The 22,653-nt window shown below is 43.7% G+C and overlaps 1 protein-coding gene across 1 annotated transcript in view; it reads left to right on the top strand.

Moving 5' to 3' along the window:
- The window catches only part of LOC124805674 (ankyrin repeat and SAM domain-containing protein 1A-like), a 586,984-nt gene that overhangs the window by 135,242 nt on the left and 429,089 nt on the right, over positions 1–22,653 (top strand). The window contains exon 2 of the mRNA XM_047266244.1: positions 438–518. Within this exon, the coding sequence (XP_047122200.1) occupies positions 438–518 (81 nt within the window). The remainder of the gene's footprint in view (positions 1–437; positions 519–22,653) is intronic.

The following is a 22,653-nucleotide window of genomic DNA, read 5'->3' as shown; positions in this document are numbered from 1 at the left end:
TCACCAGGTCTGACTCCAATCGAGTACATATGACATATCATCGGACGACAACTCCAACGTAATCTACAACCAGCTTTAACCGTCGTTGTATTGACCGATCAAGTGCAACAGGCATGGAACTCCATCCCACAGACAGACATCCAGCACTTGTACAACGTAATACATACACGTTTACATGCTTGCATTCAATAAAGATTTAGCCGCTAGAATGTTGATGTACCAACATTTCACATTTGCAACGGCTTATGTCGCGCTTACATTAACCTGTGATCTTGCAGTGTTAATCAATTAATTATGTTATCTAGACAGTTGTATTCCCGTAATTTCATTTTCTACGTTAATTACTTTTTGGTGTTGCGGTTTTTTTCCCGTCAGTATATTTCTCGGTTCGTAGACGAATTCATGGTTCTGACAGCTTGTTATCCGTTGTGTTACAGCCTGCGGAGGGGGCCAGGCGCCAACGTACAGGATGCCAGCGGTTACTCGGCGTTGCACCACGCCGCCCTCAACGGACACAGGTACGTCACATGCTGTACTGCTCTCTTCTCCCGCGCGGCTGCTTCTCGGTGTTAAATAACAGCGTTCTAATGATGAACCCTCATGAAACTCATTACGAGGGCCAGACAGTTGCCAATTATTAGCGTTTTCAACACAAGACTGTTGTATCACTTGCTCAAGAAAAAATTATATAGTTTACACGTTTGTGTTACCTGAAATGACTAGATGTAATCAAAAATTATAAGAGCGATGTATCGAAACCTCTCTGTAAACATATCAAATAGTTGTGTGTGCATAACAATGTTGTTGTTGTTGTTGTTGTTGTTGTTGTTGTAGTCTTCAGTCATGAGACTGGTTTGATGCAGCTCTCCATTCTACTCTATCCTGTGCAAGCTTCTTCATCTCCCAGTACCTACTGCAACCTACATCCTTCTGAATCTGCTTAGTGTATTCATCTCTTGGTCTCCCTCTACGATTTTTACCCTCCACGCTGCCCTCCAATACTAAACTACTGATCCCTTGATGCATCAGAACATGTCCTACTAACCGGTCCCTTCTTTTTGTCGACTACATTCCATTATCCTTGTTTTGCTTTTGTTGATGTTAATCTTATATCCTCCTTTCAAGACACTATCCATTCCGTTCAACTGCTCTTCCAAGTCCTTTGCTGTGTCTGACAGAATTACAATGTCATCGGCGAACTTCAAAGTTTTTATTTCTTCTCCATGGATTTCAATACCTACTCCGAATTTTTCTTTTGTTTCTTTCACAGCTTGCTCAATATACAGATTGAATAACACCGGGGAGAGGCTACAACCCTGTCTCACTCGCTTCCCAATCACTGCTTCCCTTTCATGCCCCTGGTTTCTGTACAAATTGTAAATAGCTTTTCGCTCCCTGTATTTTACCCCTGCCACCTTCAGAATTTGAAAGAGAGTATTCCAGTCAACATTGTCAAAAGCTTCTTCTAAGTCAACAAATGCTAGGAACGTAGGTTTGCCTTTTCTTAATCTAGCTTCTAAGATAAGTCGTAGGGTAACAATACAGTTGGCTAATTAGTTGCGCAGATAGTTGCTATGGAAAAATCAGTTAAAAACAGCGATCCAAGGCCAGTTTACTGGTTTTCTGGTTCAAAATCAAGGTAAATTTGCTATTGAGTTCGACCATACGTTTCCGGAACCTACCTGGCTCAACCAGCGTCTTTCCGAACACATACTGCATAAGCCTTTTTTGGGGGGGAGGGGGAGGGAGGCATCAGCTTTGTGGCTGGTTTGATCCGATCCTGTACCAATCTCTTCACCCAGGGTAATATTTGCACCAACATGCTGAATTATGTGGTGGGTATGTCCCCATATCTCCCTTCCTTTACAGTAGCATTCCGTTACAGCTCCCTCATGTACAAGTTATTGTCTTATGTCTTAATACATGTCCTATCATACTGTCCGTTCTTCTTATGAACGCTTTCGACATCTTCCTTTCCTAACCAATTTTATAGAGTACATCTTCATTCCTTATTTTATGAGTCAACAAAATTTTCAGCATCTCATATCCTCGATCCTTTTCTTTTTCAGTTTTCTCACAGTTCATGATTCACTCCCATACAATGTTTTTCCAAGAGTGCAATTGAAAACTTTTCTTCTTCAATTTAAGGCCGACGCTTGATACTAGTAGACTTCCGTTGACGAGGAATGCTTTCTTTGCCTTTACTAGTCTGCTTTTTATTTCCTGCTTGCTTTGTCCGTCATGTGTTATTTGGCTTCAAAAATAGCGGAATTCCTTCACTTCGTCTAACTCGTAGTCCCTAATCTTGAGAAGTTTATAGTTTCTGCTGCTCCTCATTATTTTCATCCTTCTTCGGTTTACTTTCAGTCCACAGTGTGTGTTCATCAGATAGTGCATTCAGTTCAAGAAGTAATGTAATTTCCCCTCATTTGACATCAACGAATGTTATCCTTGACTAGCGACCCGGCACAGTTTCGCACGTATAGCATTAAGTATGTGCTGCCAGACGACTTGACTGGCTTAGCGTATTTTGTCTGCGGTGCACGAATAAAATTATTCGGAGAGAACGTTAAGTGAATACTATGTCATCACCTTCGTATAACTTACGCTATGTAAGAAGCACGGCAGGAAAGTTGTTTGGAGGCATGAACGTTGTGTGTTCCATATTAAACTGGTTTTCCGAGTGGCATCTCGTGAAATGATGGGATGTAAGTAATATGTTTACAGAAAACGCCAATATTGTATGCGAATCGTGAATATAAGCGTGTGTGAGTGATTCAATAGTAGGTATCGGAGGCCGTGTTTCAGCAGTTCTCTTGTGAAGCTAAGTACGCACTTTGATGCATTGTTGAGACTCATTGCCGCAATTCTTTGTGTGGGCACTTTGTGGCAGATTTCTTGTGAAGCTTAGTACGCATTGTGATGCGTCGTTGAGACTCATTCCCGCAGTTGTTTGTTGTGGACTTTTTATGGCAGACTTCTTTGCCGTGCTAAGATTCGTGTGTCCACATGTAGGTTTGATTCAAGGAAAGCACAAAGCTGAACGTTGAGTCATATGCTAGGCTGCTGTTAAACTTTCTTTATATAAACGAAGTAAAGCAAATCTGCATCGTATATATGAAGGTAGTATCTGCTGCCGAAAGAACGGATACCATTGATGACTGTGCAGCTTCTCTAGAATGAAATGATAATTAAATCGACACCCTAGCTGCAAACAGGCGTTGATATATATCATCAGTGGGGACATGATGAAAATGTGTGCCCCAACCGGGACTCGAACCTGAGATCTCCTGCTTAATGGCAGATGCTCTATCCGAGCCACCGAGGGCACAGAGGATAGAGCGACAGCAGGGATTTATCCCTTGCACGCTCCCCGTGAAACCCACATTCCCAACTTAATGTCCACACAGATGGATAGAGCGTCTGCCGTGTAAGCAGGAGATCCCAGGTTCGAGTCCGGTTGTGGCACACATTTTCAACATGCCCCCAACGATGTATATCAACGCCTGTTTGCAGCTAGGGTGTCGAGTTAACTATCATTTAAATCTGCATTCCATGCTGCGTTTTACTATATGCGTAAATAATTGAAAACCACCGGTTTTGGATTCGCGTGTTATGTTTTTTATGCAATGAACTTAGGCTGCTTGCATGTCCTTAACCAGTTATCCAACCGGAAAAAAGGGCCACAGTGTAACATGGAATCCGAACCACATTTCGCTTATGTCGAATCTCCAGACGATGGAGAAGTGAATGCTAGGTTAAAAGGCAGTGAGAAAAGAAGTGATGCAGTGGATATTCGATCGTGCAACTTCTCGGTTTCTGGCCAAACGCTTTACCGCTAGACCGCAATAATAGATGCAAATTGTTTCCGCTCTCTCAGGTAACTGTACCCCTCTCGCTTGGTGGCAATGGCGTCACTTTCACAAGTAAACTTCAAGTCATCATAATCCAGACAATTTGTACGAACTATTTGTAAATTTTATACAGAAGCCTTCCTCTTGAATTGGTGTGTCCATGAGTCAAAACCGGATCAAAATCCCTTCAGCAGTTACTGAAATTATGCTGCAGATAAACCGGCGGAGGCGAGGAGGTGAGTTCACTTTATATATGTGGGGATACTCATTCATCATGAACTTTAGTCCCACTGCTGATTCTTTTTTTATTATTATTATTTCTGCCATTGCTTCTTCGTTGTATAAATTGAGCAGTAGGGGCGAAGACTACATTCTTGTCTTCTACCATTTCTAATCATAATACTTCGTTCTTCGTCTTCCGTTCTTATTGTTCCCTTTTGGTTCTTGTATATATATCGTGTATTAGCCGTCTTTTCCGATAGATTAAGCCTGTTTTCCTGAGAATTTAGAACATCTTGCATTCTTCTACATTCCCTAACGTACGACGTTTCTCCCCTTATTACTGCTGAAACTGCTCCCAAGCCCCAAACGACACATTAAACATGATGCTTGTGCTTACCCAAGATACGATTCCAAATATGTTGGCCTCCAGTCCCTCGTGATTCTTCGGTTGTTCTTCGTTGTTTAGGGGGAGGCTAGACACTTGTTCACTTGAAACATACTGGACTGTGGTCAGCTGTGTGTACAGATACTCCACTGACACATGGTTCAAATGGCTTTGTGCACTATGGGACTTAACATCTGAGCTCATCAGTCCCCTAGAACTTACAACTACTTAAACCCAACTAACCTAAGGACATCACACACATCCAAGCACGAGGCAGGATTCGAATCTGCGGCCATAGCGGTCGCGCGGTTCCAGACCGAAGCGCATAGAACCGCTCGGCAACCCCGGCCGGCGCTCTACAGCCAACTAGTCTGCGTATGAGATGGCTGATTTGAGAAACCACCAGTGAGATGGTATACACTTAAATATTAAAGCTTAAACTTGCATTTATTCTTGTTTGAGACACATCCCAGTTACAGCAGCACTGCAAGCCAATGGTAAAAATCACTGAATGGACTGCTCTGATTCATTACTATTAATCGCGATTCGTGTTCTGTGAATAGTTCTAAGTACGGCAACCAGTGAACAAGGTCAGTAACAATTAGACAGCACTGAAACTGGCTACGAGACAACCGTATCATGTCTAAACTATGAAAAACTACAGAACTACCGCCGAAAAACTTCTCCAAACATAAATGCCACCTCACCAAAGCGCAGCACTGCGCTCCACTCCAACCAGTCCAGCCAGCGAGTACACGTAACGGCAAAACTCGCAGCTCCTGAAGACGACGGATGTGTTGGTCTCCGAAATAATATTCATAAAGTGGAAACAATAATTCGGCAGAACAACCGGAATCACATTATTAATTAATCGCGCCGAAAAACTTCACACATCGCACAAAAGTAAGAATTCGTATAGCTTGTCTTTCACCTTTCACCTTTTCCGTTTTCGTCGTTCTTTTCAGTTGGTTCATTTGAGCTCAGAATTCAGCATATAACAGTGCAATGTTTTATGATATTAAAGGGAACATCGACGTTGTGTTAAGACACTCGTATATGCTGGAAGTCGATCGGCGTTTTGAGGCCCACACTGGTGTTGCTAGTTTTTATTTTAATGTCTTAACCGCACCGCTTCTTGAATAGAACGACCAGTTTGGGCTGTGAAATAACCATCTCCAGACTCTAGAATATAAGTAAAAGAAAGTGCATTACTAAATACTACATTAAGAGATTAGAAATAAATGACAAAGGTATAACAAAAACGCAATATACCTCTCTTTCTGCGGCACTGGAACAAGTCATAACATGTACAACAACACGCATCAAAACTGTCATGCAGTCTTCAACCAGTCATCCATAGGATGCAAAATGATCATAAAAGACGTTGATGCTTGCCTATCGTACAAATAAATATACAAAGTAATTAAAAGGTAGTTTACTTAAAAGTTGCAGAAACGTCTGATACCTCCAGTCTTAAAACAGGAACTGTACCCAAGAGAAAGTAACATGCAACTATGAATAACCTGTGCCGTCGTAGCGACGACCGCTGGCGCTTCACTACACTCTCCCACTGTAAAGTATGCCATCTGTTATCTTGTTGAAACAGTTTTGTAATTTACGTCTTTCCGTTACTCTACATCCTTTCCCATTTCATATTCATTTTTATTACATACTGTCGTAATCAAAATATAAACTGGAGTGTAAGAAACCGGACATTATGCATGTTCTCGAAGTTCATTCCGTCTTCTTCCTTTATAAGACTGATCTTAGAGCCCTCACTCAATTTTGGAATGAATTCTGTAACCACTTTTTATTTTTTGAATATTTTGTTAAATTGTAACAAGTTTAAACTATCAGAAGACGAATACATTTAAAAATATATATGCTTTCTTGTTACAACTGAAAATATTTTAAAGAGCTGTACTTTTAAATAAACTTCCTTTTTGTTAGTTTTTGTATTTATTTGTACGTTATGCATACTTCAACGACCTCTAGGATGGCGTTGCATCCTACACTCCTGGAAATTGAAATAAGAACACCGTGAATTCATTGTCCCAGGAAGGGGAAACTTTATTGACACATTCCTGGGGTCAGATACATCACATGATCACACTGACAGAACCACAGGCACATAGACACGGGCAACAGAGCATGCACAATGTCGGCACTAGTACAGTGTATATCCACCTTTCGCAGCAATGCAGGCTGCTATTCTCCCACGGAGACGATCGTAGAGATGCTGGATGTAGTCCTGTGGAACGGCTTGCCATGCCATTTCCACCTGGCGCCTCAGTTGGACCAGCATTCGTGCTGGACGTGCAGACCGCGTGAGACGACGCTTCATCCAGTCCCAAACATGCTCAATGGGGGACAGATCCGGAGATCTTGCTGGCCAGGGTAGTTGACGTACACCTTCTAGAGCACGTTGGGTGGCACGGGATACATGCGGACGTGCATTGTCCTGTTGGAACAGCAAGTTCCCTTGCCGGTCTAGGAATGGTAGAACGATGCGTTCGATGACGGTTTGGATGTACCGTGCACTATTCAGTGTCCCCTCGACGATCACCAGTGGTGTACGGCCAGTGTAGGAGATCGCTCCCCACACCATGATGCCGGGTGTTGGCCCTGTGTGCCTCGGTCGTATGCAGTCCTGATTGTGGCGCTCACCTGCACGGCGCCAAACACGCATACGACCATCATTGGCACCAAGGCAGAAGCGACTCTCATCGCTGAAGACGACACGTCTCCATTCGTCCCTCCATTCACGCCTGTCGCGACACCACTGGAGGCGGGCTGCACGATGTTGGGGCGTGAGCGGAAGACGGCCTAACGGTGTGCGGGACCGTAGCCCAGCTTCATGGAGACGGTTGCGAATGGTCCTCGCCGATACCCCAGGAGCAACAGTGTCCCTAATTTGCTGGGAAGTGGCGGTGCGGTCCCCTACGGCACTGCGTAGGATCCTACGGTCTTGGCGTGCATACGTGCGTCGCTGCGGTCCGGTCCCGGGTCGACGGGCACGTGCACCTTCCGCCGACCACTGGCGACAACATCGATGTACTGTAGAGACCTCACGCCCCACGTGTTGAGCAATTCGGCGGTACGTCCACCCGGCCTCCCGCATGCCCACTATACGCCCTCGCTCAAAGTCCGTCAACTGCACATACGGTTCACGTCCACGCTGTCGCGGCATGCTACCAGTGTTAAAGACTGCGATGGAGCTCCGTATGCCACGGCAAACTGGCTGACACTGACGGCGGCGGTGCACAAATGCTGCGCAGCTAGCGCCATTCGACGGCCAACACCGCGGTTCCTGGTGTGTCCGCTGTGCCGTGCGTGTGATCATTGCTTGTACAGCCCTCTCGCAGTGTCCGGAGCAAGTATGGTGGGTCTGACACACCGGTGTCAATGTGTTCTTTTTTCCATTTCCAGGAGTGTATATATGACTGGTTGAAGCATACATGCAATTTTGGCACGTGTTATTTTACGTTTTATGACATGTAGGCGTGAAGCGGAATGAAAGGTATATCGTGTTTTTGTTGTAGCTTCTATCATGTGTTTTTAATTTCTCAGTGTATTACTTAGTATTGTATTCTTTTAGTACTGTTCTAGAGTCCGAAGATGGCTATTGCATAGCCTAAACCGATAATTCTGTTCAAAAATCGGTACTGCCGGACAAATAAAAACTATGTACATGATGATCGCTCTCTAGATGGTCATGTTATGCCAAATTCTTCGGTGTTATTAGAATAGACGACTGTGTTTTGTGCATCTTCATCTGACACTCATTTATTTATTGTTCCGTGGGACCAAATTAAGGAGAAGTCTCCATGGTCATGGAACGAGTCAATACATGAAATTATAACACGATATTAGAAACAGATAAAATGAAATATAAAAAATCATATTCAGGTGACAAGTCGTAAGTTTAAATGAAGAAAATCAACAATGTAACACTGGAATTTGCTTAATTTTTTACCTCTTCCAGGAGCTCCTCGACAGAATAGAAGGAGTGAGCCGTGAGGAAACTCTTCAGTTTAGCCTTTAGAGTTTGGGCTACTGCTAAGGTTTTTGAGTTCTTGTGGTAGCTTATTGAAAATGGATGCAGCAGAATACTGCACTCCTTTCTGCACAAGAGTCAAGGAAGTGCATTCTACATGCAGATTTGATTTCTGCCTAGTATTAACTAAGTGAAAGCTGCTAACTCTTGGGAATAGTCTAATATTGCTAACAACAAACGACATTAAAGAAAATATATACTGTGAGGGCAATGTCAGAATTCCCAGATATTTGAATAGGGGTCGACAAGAGGTTCTCGAACTTACAGCACATGTAGCTCGAACAGCCCGTTTTTGAGCCAAAAATACCCTTTTTGAATCAGAAGAATTACCCCAAAAAGTAATACCATACGACATAAGCGTATGAAAATATGCGAAGTAGACTACTTTTCGTCTTGAAGTGTCACTTATTTCAGATACTGTTCTAATGGTAAATAAAGCAGCATTTAGCTTCTGAACAAGATCCTGGACATGGGCTTTCCACAACAGCTTACTATCTATCCGAACGCATAGGAACTTGAACTGTTCCGTCTCGCTTATAATATGCCTATTCTGTCTGATCAAAATATCGGCTCTTGTTGAATTGTGAGTTAGAAACTGTAAAAACTGAGTCTTACTGTGATTTAGCATCAAATTATTTTCCACAAGCCACGAACTTATTTCATGAACTACATTATTTGTTACTGTTTCAATATTACACACAAGATCCTTCACTATCAAGCTGGTGTCATCAGCAAACAGAAATATTTTTGAATCACCTGTAATACTAGAAGGCATATCATTTATATAAATAAGAAACAGCAGTGGCCCCAGCACCGACCCTTGGGGAACGCCCCACTTAACAGTGCCCCATTGGGACTGAACATCACTACCACTCTCAATATTGCGGAGAATTACCCTCTGCTTTCTGTTCTTAAAGTAAGAGGCGAACCAATTGTAAGCTACTCCCCTTACTCCATAATGGTCCAATTTCTGCAGTAATATTTTGTGGTCAACACAGTCAAAAGCCTTCGTTAAATCAAAGAAAACACCTAGCGTTCGCAACCTTTATTTAATCCGTCCAGAACCTCACAGAGAAAAGAGAATATAGCATTTTCAGTTGTTAAACCACAACTTTGTAACGTGTTTCACGCAGTGGCATTAAAGTTTCGTTATCGTCTTACTTGGCTGTCGTAAGGGAAGGATACCTGTTGTGCACGAATGGTTGATTGGTCAAAATATCCTCTCTGGCATGACTGAGAGAACCCACTTCACCTGATGTACGAGACGAGATGTCGTTTTTATAATTTTGTATGTACCGCACACACATATTCTCATAATTCGGTACTTTCCAATGACGATTACGTAATACTAGATCCGAACTATCACTAGGTTGTAAACGTCATCTCTCTTACTGTTTTCAGTTACTCATAAATCCCAAACCACAATACAGAAGGTGTTCGTATGTTATGGTGGAGGATGGTCGGTCGGGGTGACTCAGAAGCTCGTCGGAAGCTGTGTAATCCCTTTATTACAACCAGTAGTTCTTAGTATAACTCGAGCACTCATTAGGCGGAGGACCTTGACCTTCGGATACCGGCAAAGAAGCGTTGTCAAAGGATCCTTGTGCTGATGTGCTTAGCGTGAGTTTACATCTGTTCACCTTGCGGCTAGTTGTCGTGCGGTTGTGCTTGCTCCACACCCACGTAAAGGCACGTGTGGGGAGAATACTGCGCCCCCGTGCGCACAGTACAGAGGCATGCGCGACTTTGTATCGTTGGATTTGCCTCTTCGCACAACAGTTGCTTGCGCCTAGTGCGCACGGAAAGTCGCACAGGTATAAACACACTTGGCGTGTCCAAGGCGTTACGCTACCTCGTGTAGTGAACGGTCCCGACCGTGGCCGATCAGCATCAGGGCTGACACGGCCGGCTGGCACAACCCACTGAGTGTGGGACGCTGGTTACCGCCGGCCGTGTCAACTGACGAGCACAGATGTTCAGGAAGCGAACCCCGGGCGGCTGGTTCGTAGTGACTGCTGCTGACGAGCGTCCTCAGTGGCTCGGTTGCTGGGACGGCCTCAGTTAGACCCTCGGTCCATTAGTTGGCGACTGGATACCCTTGGAAGGTGGTCCTGTCTGGGTGATGGTAGACGGCAGAACAGCGGAGGCCGACGCTATGAAGGCTGAAGAATCGACGATTCGGTGCTTCGATGCGTGCCCAACCTGACCGGACAACCGGTATTTACAAGGGTGATTTGATACATCTGGTAAAAAAAGCAAGATAAACTCTTTCTTTGGTAAACAACTCCCCTTAACTCTTGAAATAGGCACCTTTAAGGGATAAACACTTGGTCCAGGCATCCTCCAGCCTTTTCATGCCATCGGAAGAATAGATTCTGTCTAACGCTGCAAAATACGCGTTGACTGCAACTGTCACTTCCTCATTTGACGGAGATTTCTTTCCAGTAAGCCAAATTTTCAAGTTAGGAAACAGGGAGAACTCACTTGGGGCTAGGTCTGGTGAACAGAGCGAATGAGGAGCCACTTCAGAGCCCAGTTCATGAAGTTTCGCAATCGTTATGGCTTAATGGCCGGCGTGATGCATTATCCTCGTGAAAGAGCACTTTTTTGTGTGCAAGTTCCAGACGATCCAACTATCAAGCACGAGAGGGTCCAGTTACGGTTGTGCCTTTTTCCGAATAATTTATGAGGATTATTCCTTGGGAATCCTCCTAAAAAAAAGTCATCACCTTACCAGTCGACAAAATGGTCTTTGGCGTCTCAGCTGCACTTCCAGCAGCCTTTGTCAGTTGTTTTGATTGCTGTTTTGACTCGTGTTGAATGATCAACCCAGGTTACATCAAAAGTCACAAATCGGTTCAGAAGATATTGCGTATTCGATTAAACATCGCCAGATATTGTGTTGAAATGATGTGCCACATGCACTTCTGGTCGACTGAGCAATCGCGGCACCCATCTTGCACACAGCTTCGTCACAGCCAACTCTCCATGCAGGCTGTTACGCACCCCCTCAGTTGAGACGCCTTCAGTCTCAGCAATTTCACATCTTGGAATTTGTCTGTGGTTTCCTTCGTGGTAACCTGAACTGGACGGCTGGAGCGCACTTGGTTCTCGGTGTTTGTCCGACCACGTTTAAATTCATTAATCCAAAATTAAATGGTCTTCACTGATGGTGGAGAGCTCACGTCATCGTCGTCCAATCCTTTTTTTTACTTGTCCCCAGTCCAACCTTCCAAATGAAAATGTTTAATAACCGCATGAAACTCAGTTTTCTCCGTTTTCAGTCGCAGTCGACACACCGACCAATTCAGAAGGCTGGCTAGCGTTGCTGCCTCTGGATCACGGGGTCCCGGGTTCGATTCCCGACTGGGTTGGGGATTTTGTCTGCCCAGAGACTGTGTGTTTATGTTGTCCTCATCATTTCACCCTCATCATCATCATCATTTGTGACAGTGGCTAGATTTGATTATGTAAAAATTGGACTGTGTACAAATTAGGACTTTGTACGGGTACTGATGACCGCGCAGTTGAGCCCCCACAAACTAAACGTCATCATCAATTCAGACGGCTTCAACAACGAACTGTACACTGTTGAAATTCTTTATACGATCTTTGGAATAATCAAGCTTACCATGAAGGCCCAACAAAAATGCTTCATTGTTTCATGGAAGTGTACCAGACTTATCACATACACACCAAAACGGGTTTGTTGTGCTCTTGCGGTTCAGGAGTCACGTACGCCGAAGTGTCCCTGGTGACGGTAACTGGCCGGCAGGCGGTTGACGACGCGCAGTGAACACGGTGGCGCAACGCTGGGTGTAGGTATTGCCATAAGTGGCCCGCTTTACGGTGTGCATCCCATCTTCTTAGACTCGTGTTGTTCAACAATTTCGAAAATTTTAGTTCTCCATTCCACATTATACTCTAATGTATTGCCACTGTGGCAACCTTTCTGTTCTGTGTCCTCCACAACGGCTGCAATAGTCAGCTGTTTCCTCACAGAACATATTACTTTCGTTTACGAGCTGCGGCAACAACAGTTGGCGAATAAGCGAATGGATGTATATAAAAGACTAATTACATCCACTAGCTTTTTTAGCGTTCGACTACATTTCGAAGAGATCAATTACCCATTTCAAAGAAGGAGGGAAAACGTTACCTTTAGATAGTTCAAATGGCTCTGAGCACTAAGGGACTTAACATTTGAGCTCATCAGTCCCCTAGAACTTAGAACTGCTTAAACCTAACTAACCTAAGGATATCACACACATCCATGCCCGAGGCAGGATTCGAACCTGCGACCGTAGCGGTCGCGCGATTCCACACTGAAGCGCCTAGAACCGCTCGGCCACAGCGGCCGACGCTAGCTTTAGATTTATTGGCAATAGCTGCCAAGCGAAATGGCAGTGTCCTAAATGCATTTGTCAGTTGCACAATATCCTTTTAAAAATGTGATAGTACACTGAAGCGCCAAAGAAACTGGTATAGGCATGCGTATTCAAACGGAGAGATATGTAAACAGGCAGAATACGGCACTGCGGTCGGTAACGTCTATATAAGACAGCAGGTGTCTGGCGTAGTTGTTAGATCGGTTACTGCTGCTACTGTGGCAGGTTATCAAGATTTAAGTGAGTTTGAACGTTGTGTTATAGTCGGCGCACGAGCGATGAGACACAGCATCTCTGAGGTAGCGATCAAATGGGGCTTTTCCCGTAAGACCATTCACGAGTGTACCGATAATATAAGGAATCCGGTAAAACATCAAATTTCCGTCATCGCTGCGATCGGAAAAAGATCCTGCACGAACGGGACCAACGAGGAACGGAGAGAATCTTTCAACGTGACAGAAGTGCAAGCCAAGCGTTCGCAACTGGGCAGAGTTCCACCGATCTTGCTGGCCAAGGTAGGGCTCGTCAAGCACAACGACAAGCAATAGAAACCCTCGCCGTGTGCGGGCCGCAGTTATCTTGCTTAACTGTAAGCCATGAATGGCTTGCCATGAAGGGCAACAAAATCATCGACATACCGCTGTGCTGTAACAGTGCCGCGGATGACAACCAAAGGGGTCCTGCTATTATATGAAATGGCACCACAGATCACCACAAATAACTCCTGGTTATCAGGCCTTGGGGGAGTCAACAATCAGTTTGGTATCCCACTGCAGTCCGGGGCATCTCCAGATAAGTCTTCGCTGGTCACTGGGGCTCAATTCGAAGCGAAACTAATAACTGAAGACAAATCTATTCCAGTCAATGAGACTCCAGGCCGATGACGTGTCTGGAGACGCCCCAGACAGCGGTGGGATACTAACTTGTCTGTCACCCACCATACGGCCCTATAGTCACGGATGGTCTGGAGTACAATTTTTTTTCCATAGCAGAACAACTTTGGTTGTAATCTGCCTCGCCCTTAAAACACCGCGGTACGTCGACGATACCCCTCTACACCCCCTGTTATTGATATTCATGGTAAGCCCTCCTGGTCTCACATTTTGGCAAGATAATGCCCCCCCCCCCCCCCACCCCGCACTCGGTGAGAATTTCTACTGCTTGTCTTTGCGTTTGCCAAATTCTGCCTTGGCCAGCAGGTTTGGCAGCGCCCACCAATTAGCTCTAGATTTTGACAATCTACCGCACCAAATGGACAAAATTTGGCACCGTATTCCGCAGGAAGACATAAAAAAACTCTGTCAATCAATGCAAAGCCGAATAACTGCTTGGATAAGGGCCAGAGGTGGACCAACGCGTTATCCTCTTTTGAAGCTCTTTCTCTTGAATAAATCATCCATATTTTTCTGAAATTCTAATCATTTGTTTGTCTGAACATGTGCATCTTATCTACCGATTTCCGTCCCATTCGGATAATTCCTTCGTGGTGCCTCTCTCTCTCTCTCTCTCTCTCTCTCTCTCTCTCTCTCTCTCTCTCTCTCTCACACACACACACACACACACACACACACAGTTTGTATGTGGAACACGGATGTAACTAGAAATTTGCCAACTGAATTATGTGCCCTTATTCATCTACATACTCCTCATTTTCACGTTCACGTGAAACAGTATTGCTGGAAATTACATCAGTCTCATGCGGTTTAGTGAAAGCATGATTAAATACTCTTGAATGGGATAACCTTCGGTTGGGAAATCGTTCACTCCCCTTTTTACAAGTAGCAGCAGCAGCAGAATTTCCATTACAAAACCCTTACACAAATTCCACATGGGCACACACTACATTTGCGAATGCGTGCAGCATGCTTGAAAGAGAACAGTCGAACTGGCCAACAAACCATAATAATTGTTCAAAATTTAATTATTTTCTCTCAAGCTTAACTTCACAACTTGAACTTCTAAACAAAGCTTGTTTCTGTAACCACCTACATCTCTGTAAGAAATTAAAATGGGAAACATATTTAATGTCTCGTTCGAATTAACCTACACTGCTATCGCCTGAAATATTTGTTACTGCTTCTGCAACACCCTGCGCATCCTATAGACTAGACTGTTCTTTCATACCGTGTAAAATGTAATCAGTTTGGCGAATTTTTTAAGTAGCTGATGATTAACGACTTTCGTACAACTCTATTCGATTTACTGTCTGCTCTACATTAGAAAGCAGTTCTAGGATTCGATTTAAATAAAATTACTAAACTAAAAATAAACTCCGTCCGAACAAGCCTCGGAAAGCCCAACAGTACCAACAGACCGCTATGTTATCCTCAGCCGATAGGCATCACTGGATGCGGATATGGAGGAGAATTTAGTCAAGCACACCGTTGTCAGCGTTCGTAACCGGCGCCGCTACTTCTTAGTCAAGTAGCTGCTCAATTGGCCTCGCAAGGGCTGAGTGTATCCCACTTGACTAGAGCGCTCGGCAGATCCGGACGGTTACCCATCCATGGCTGGCCAAGCCCGACAGTGCTTTACTGCGGTGATCTGACGGGAACCGGTGTCACCACTGCGGCAAGGCCGTTGGCCAAATTAAATCACTCTTTCTTTTTAAACTGTAAATCAGTGAAAGTGCTTAAAGTTGTGAAAATGAGGCTTTTGACGTGAATTCCAGCTGCCGAATTACTTTGAAGTGTAACCTTCTTTGGCTGCTAAGCTACCATTGACAATAAATTTTAGGTACACTGTATGTACACAGAAGAACCAAAGAAACTGGTGCACCTGCCTAACATCGTGTAGGCCTCCACGAGCACGCAGAAATGCTGGAACACGACTTGGCATGGACTCGACTAATGTTGGAAGTAGTGCTGGAGGGAACTGACATGAGTCCTGTTGGGCTGTCCATAAATCCGTAAGAGCACGAGGCGGTGGGAGATCTCTTTTGAACAGCACGTTGCAAGTCATCTGAGATATGCTCAGTAATGCTCATCTTCGGGAAGTTTGTTGGCCAGCGGAAGTGTTCAAACTCAGAAGAGTGTTCCTGGAGCCATCCTAGCAAATATGGTCGTGTGGGGTGTCGCATTGTCCTGCTGGAAATGCCTAAGTCCGTCGGAATTCACAGTGAATTGATGCAGGCGATAAGACAGAATACTTAGCTACGTGTCAGAGTCGTTTCTAGGCGTATTAGGGGTCCCACATCACTCCAACTGCACACACCCCACACAGTTATAGTGTCTCCACCAGCTTGAACAGTCCCTTGCTGACATGCAGGGTCCATGGATTCATGAAGTTGTCTCCATACCCATACCCTCCCATCCGCTTGATACAATTTAAAACGAGAATCGTCCGATGAGGCAACATGTTTCCAGTGATCAGCAGTCTAATGTTGGTGTTGATGGGCCCAGGCGAGACGTAAAGCTTTGTGTTGTGCAGTCATCAAGAGTACACGAGTAGCCTTCGGCTTCGAAAACCCACATCGATGATGTTTCGTTGAATGGTTTTTCACGCTGACACTTGTTAATGGCCCAGCATTGAAATTTGCAAAAGTTTGCAGAAGGGTTGCACTTCTGTCACGTGGAACGGTTCTCTTCAATCGTCGTTGGTCCAATTCTTGGAGGATCTGTTTCCGGCAGCAGCGATGTCGGAGATTTGATTTTTTATGGGATTCCTCATATTCACGGTACACTCGTGAAATGGTCGGAAGGGAAAATCCCCACTTGTTCGCTACTTCGCTCGTGCGTCAGCTGTATCACAACATTCAAACTCACTTAAATCTTGATAACCTGCCATTTTATCAGTAGTAACCGATGTAACAATTGCGCCAAACACCTGGTGTTTTATATAGGCGGTGCCAACGGCAGCGCCGTCTTCTACCTGTTTACGTATCTCTGTGTTTGAATACGTATGCCTGTACCATTTTCTTAGGCGCGTAAGTGTATAATAATAATAATAATAATAATAATAATAATAATCTCTAACCTAGAGAAAGGTTTATTATAACCACCCTGTATTTGTTACTGTAAACATCATCTTTGACCTGATTTTTACATAATTTTAGGTATTCCACCCGAGAAAAGTTGCCTCCTTGGAGCATCAACCTCGCTTTTCTTAGTTTTTCATCTTTTCTGCCTCCTTCCCACGGCTGTCAGCCATTCAGCCGGACTGTGTGAGTGGGGTTTGCAGAGCAATTCGCAGCCCGCGGGCTGTTCGCGGACGCTCGGAGCGGAGCGGCTGGGCCCGCGGCCGCGCCAGCGCGCGGCGAATCAAATTTTTGTGTCAACATTTCACAATTGGAAACCGCTGTTAGGGCGCCGCGTGCGGCCTGCCCTCGTAATGGCGGTCCATTTGGATTACTGTGAGAGAAATGACATTTGGATCGTAGTGATGCGTGAAGCTATTTAGTTTTAGTCTGGGAGTGGAATTTTAGCCGTAAACATGTAATGGTGTTGGTTTTGCCGATTACATATTCCGACTCACATGAACTGTGTACATGTAGTGAATTAAATTTCGCCTAATCTAGATAGGTGGGCAATTCCAACTCCTACCGCCGCGCCAGTTAATGCGTCCATTTCCGCATTATCTGCTGCTGGTACCGGTTTCGGTATTCCGACAGGGGCACGAGGCGGGAATTTTACTTACTGGCTCTTGAATAGTTCCAAATTGTTTTTGTTTCGGTTTGAGTTTGACAAATGCGTTTCGAAAAACTATGATGTCGCTCCTTTTTTCTTCATTTTCGTCCGATGCTGAAGACTACAGATTTTTTTTTTTTTTTCTCCACGATTTGAGCAAGCTGCCAATGACGACGACGACGACGACGACGACGACGACGACGACGACCGGTGGCTCCGATCCTACTAAGAACAAACAGATTTTTACACTGAAAGTATACTAAACAACGTCTGCGGCCATGAATAAATAAATATAATGTATTCGCAGTTGCGAATGTGGAGAACCGTTAGCTGTGTAATGAAAATGTGTGCCGGACTGCCGACTTGAACCCGGATTTCTCGCTTATCGCGAGTCGTCGCCTTACCATTAGGTTATCGAACACGCTTCACGACCAGTCCGAAACTTCCATATGTCGTCACCCATGTGTCTACAACCTGCAGTTATACGTCCAATATGTATATTCCAGTACACTTGACATTTTAATTGAAAGTCGATTGCCCGGTGTCGGATTGAATGTTGTTGACACATTGTCGACGACATATGGAAGAGTTCGTCTGCCCGTGAAACTTGCTCTATAGGCTAATGGTGAGGCGACAGCTCGCGATAAGTGGAAGTCTGGATTTGAGTTGTGGTCCTGCACAAATTTTCACTGTCGTCATCCATTATACAGCTGGTTATTCTCAATATTAGCAACTGCGAAGTCGAAGGAACATACCATCGTACTTCTGAGCAACACAGGCACTGCAATCTCGTATCGTATAATATTAAAATTTATGTTTCATTGCGCTACACAGTACAATCACGTCCGCAACTGTAAAACATGGATCAAATGTATAAAAGAATTTTGCAACCCATCTGCCCTTATATGATTTTACATATCCTTCTTTTTAAATTTTATTGTGAGTACAATGAAATAATGTATGGTAAAACTACGTTTTTCTAAAATCTGGTGTAATAGTAACGATTTCAGAAAACAAAAACTTCTCGATGGCATTTATGACATCATCTATCGCTGCTTTTTAATGCTTTCTCGCCTAGGTTTCGCCACAGAACACGAAACTTCTCACATTTTCCCAGCGCATATGAGAAAGGCGACGTGTTCTCGGCTGACGGGCAGAGAAAACGTCTGTCGGGTGAGATCTGAAACAAGAACTACAAGAGTTAAAGATGTAAGCTCGGTGATTGGTGAAAAGAATGAAGACTTTCCATGCTTATGCGTGCTGCATTGTGTCATTCAGGCTAGAATAACAAATAAATAACTGATACATTAGTAGAGCCTATTTCCGATGGCATTACATCATCTGCTGTCGGTGCACTTGCACTGCTCCCTGCGTCCCTGATCTGGCCTTTGTTTACATTGGGGTTGAACTTGTAGCGGTACCACCGACCACCTTTAAACGGCAATCGATGCTAACTTTATACCTCTGCGAGGAATGTTTTAGTAGTTGTGACCGTGAGAGAACCCAATGGAAACAGAGCAATCAAACTAGGAATCGTTTCCGAAACACTCCAGCAGAGTACAAACAACAGTAATCAGGTGGGTTAGGAACAGACGTTCTCCATCGCAAAAGCAACTTGTAACATTACATATTAAAACATGTCGCCAGCCTAATTAGGCATTCTTGCGTCAAGCAAAATGATAAATCAGAACGCAGTGCTAAGGCTTGCCTAACCTTCCACGGCCCACACACACACACACACACACACACACACACACACACACACACACACACACACACACACACACTCTCTCTCTCTCTCTCTCTCTCTCTCTCTCTCTCTCTCTCTCTCTCTCTCTCCAGACTATTTCCTTATATCTGTTCATACTACAACACAGTAACCTAAGCTTGCAGATAAATGTACCACCAACAAACAAATGCCCAATGAGATAGTAAACAGTAACATATGTCTCTCAACAACACGTAACTTAAATTAACTAGGTGTAACAGTTTATAAAACCAATTACCGACACACATGAAACTAGTAGCAATACTGATCATAGAAAGCTTGAAATGATTTTGAATTTAAATCAGGGGGTCTGCTAATGATCATAATCTATAACTACATTGTTTAGTGCAGGGTCTCTATGCCTGTGCATTAACCAACTTTCAGTAGAAGAGATAACACAGTAAACAGTTCTTTCTTAAACTCGTTTTGAAGCAGCTAAAAAGAATGAAAATCTAACTACCCTGGCTCTGAAGGAGCCTTTGCATTGCTTCATTAACTAACTAGCCAAGTACATGAGGACCCTTAAACTTTCATGGTTTGAAGAACCATGCTCATTAACAAAATTATGCCAGTATGTATGAGAAATTATAAGTATTCTTATAATTAATTATTAATGAAGTGAAGTACAACAAACTATAACTCTTTAAATAACAAATGTTCTTTCATAAGTAGTCTTTTGGCCTACTCAAAAGTATAATTGGCTGTGTAAATCACAACACAACATTAAATTCAACTACTTTCTCATAATAAATTAGGACACTCGGAATTAAATTCACTAGGATAGGATTCTCGTCCAGGTTTGTGACTTGAGATAATCACAGGTGTAAGATAAAGTTTTTAGCAACACCGCAATTATCATTATAAAGTGAACCAAATTTCACAAATGCCTGGTCCATTTACAGAGTGCCAAATATAAACAATTTAGTGGAAGGCTGGTGGCACTGGTGGCGCAGTTTCCAGTGGCTGTTAATCTGGCGGCGATGCAGTCATAGCAATACTGTTGGCCTCGCTCTGTTACATATCTTCATGGCGTTGGAATTATACTTTTACAGGGCCAAAAACCAGGCCATGATAATGGTATCACCACATGCAGCATCCGATGCCCATAAATACTGCCCTGAAGCTCTTCTGGCCTCAAAACTCCAGGAATATGAGCCACAATGATCTGCTACTGCTAGCGAGGGGTTAACTACAGCACTGCTCAGTCCAGACTCCTTACCCGTCACAAAGGACGAGTTGCCACTTGAACTATAGCCACACCTTTTCCACTCCGCCAGGCTACTTCCGTAGCTGCGGGGCTTCCCCACATCTTTTACGTTCAACACTACATTCCCTAACTATTGACAAAGTCATTTCAGTAGTTATTTCAATCCACAAGCATAATTTCAACGCCGGCAGGAGTGGCCGTGCGGTTCTGGGCGCTACAGTCTAGAACCGAGCGACCGCTACGGTCGCAGGTTCGAATCCTGCCTCGGGCATGGATGTGTTTGATGTCCTTAGGTTAGTTAGGTTTAATTAGTTCTAAGTTCTAGGCCACTGATGACCTCAGAAGTTAAGTCGCATAGTGCTCAGAGCCATTTGAACAATAATTTCAACAATATAGTTCAAAAGTTTCACGTAACTGAAATCTGTATCCATAGTCAAAGAATTTCCATTACAGATACAACATAACACATAAACAGTACTACAAATTGACATAGAAATATCGATCCAGTTGCAAAACAGGTTAAATTTGTGTTACAAACTTCAAGTTATTAAAACAGGAGGGCCTTCCGGTCGGTACCGTCTGTAAGACTAAAAACGCTGGAATAGTTAAGGATTATAGATTAGATTAATCTTAATACACATCTTTTAAATACTTCTCCGTGTTATCACCATTGAGATTTCAGTGTTCACCATCTTTCTTAACGAGTTGATAAATTCCCGCTGTATAACATTGTGCCACCTACAACCCCACTGTGACAGCATCTTCATCCAAAATTACGTGATTGCGCTCTACTGTTCACAGTTAAGTGCCTAGCAGATGGTTCACCGAACCGAGCTCTTTCTCTACCATCTCACTCATGAACAACGTGCGGTAAAACGAACACTTAAATGTTTCCGTGCGAGCTCTGATTTCTCTTATTTTATTATGATCATCATTTGACCCTGTGTAAGTGGGCGCCAACAAAATATGTTAGCATTCGGAGGAGAAAGTTAGCGATTGATATTTCACGAGAAGATCCCGCCGCAACGAAAAACGGCTTTGTTTTAATGATTGCCACCCTAATTCGTGCGTCATATCCGCCTCACACTATTTTGCGATAATACAAAACGAACTGCTCTTCCATGAACTTTCCCGATGTCCTCCGTCAGCTCCCTCTGATGAGAATCCCACACCGCGTTGCAGTACTCCAAAAGAGGGCGGACAAGCGTAGCATAGAAAGTCTCTTTAGTAGACATGTTGATTATTTAAGTGTTCTGCTAGTAAATTGCAGTTTTTGTGTCGTTTTCCCCACAACATTATCTGTGCGATCGTTCCAAGTTGTAGTGATCCCTAAGTCTTTAGCTGAAATGGCAGCCTTTAGATTTGTGTGACGTATCGTGTAACCGAAATTTAACGGATTCGTGTTAGTAGTGATGTGAATGACTTCATATTTCTAGTTGTTTTCAGTCAAATGCCACTCTTCGCAACACACAGATATCTTGTCTAGAACCATTTTGCAATTCGTTTTTGTCATTTGATGACTTTACAAGACAGCAGATCACACCTTCATCTGCAAACAATCTAAGATGGCTGCTAAATCTCTTATGTTTACCAGGTACAGCAGAGGACGTACAACATGTCCTTGGGCAACGCCAGATATTACCTTTGTTTTACTTGATGACTTTCGTCAGTTACTACTAACTGTGACATTCATTATTAGAAATAAAGAATCCAGTCTCGCAACTGAGACGATACTCGGCAGGCAAGCAATTTGATTAAAAGTTGCTTGTGAGGAACGATGTCAAAGGCTTCTGGTAACCTAAAAATATGGAATGAGTTTGACATCTCCTGTCGATAGCACTCATTACTTCTTCAGAATAAAGAGCTAGTTCTGTTTCACAAGAACTATATTATCTGTATCCGTGCTACGCGTTAATTGACCGTTTTCTTCGAGGCAATACATAATATTCGTACAAAGTATGTGTTATCAAATTGTAGTGCATGTCGACGTCAGTGATGTGTTTCAGTAAAACATTGGATTATTTCTATTTTCATTCTTCAGTATTGATTGACTCGTACAACTTTCCAGTCTTTAGGTACGGATCTTTCGTCGCGTGAGCGGTTCTATATTATTGGTAAATATGGAACTACTGTATCAGCATACTCTG

Source organism: Schistocerca piceifrons, chromosome 7 (genome assembly GCF_021461385.2).
Source record: "Schistocerca piceifrons isolate TAMUIC-IGC-003096 chromosome 7, iqSchPice1.1, whole genome shotgun sequence".
In the NCBI taxonomy this organism is placed as follows: Eukaryota; Metazoa; Arthropoda; class Insecta; order Orthoptera; family Acrididae; genus Schistocerca; species Schistocerca piceifrons.
The sequence above is the reverse complement of the archived record's forward strand: the minus strand, read 5'-3'. Positions and strand labels throughout refer to the sequence as shown.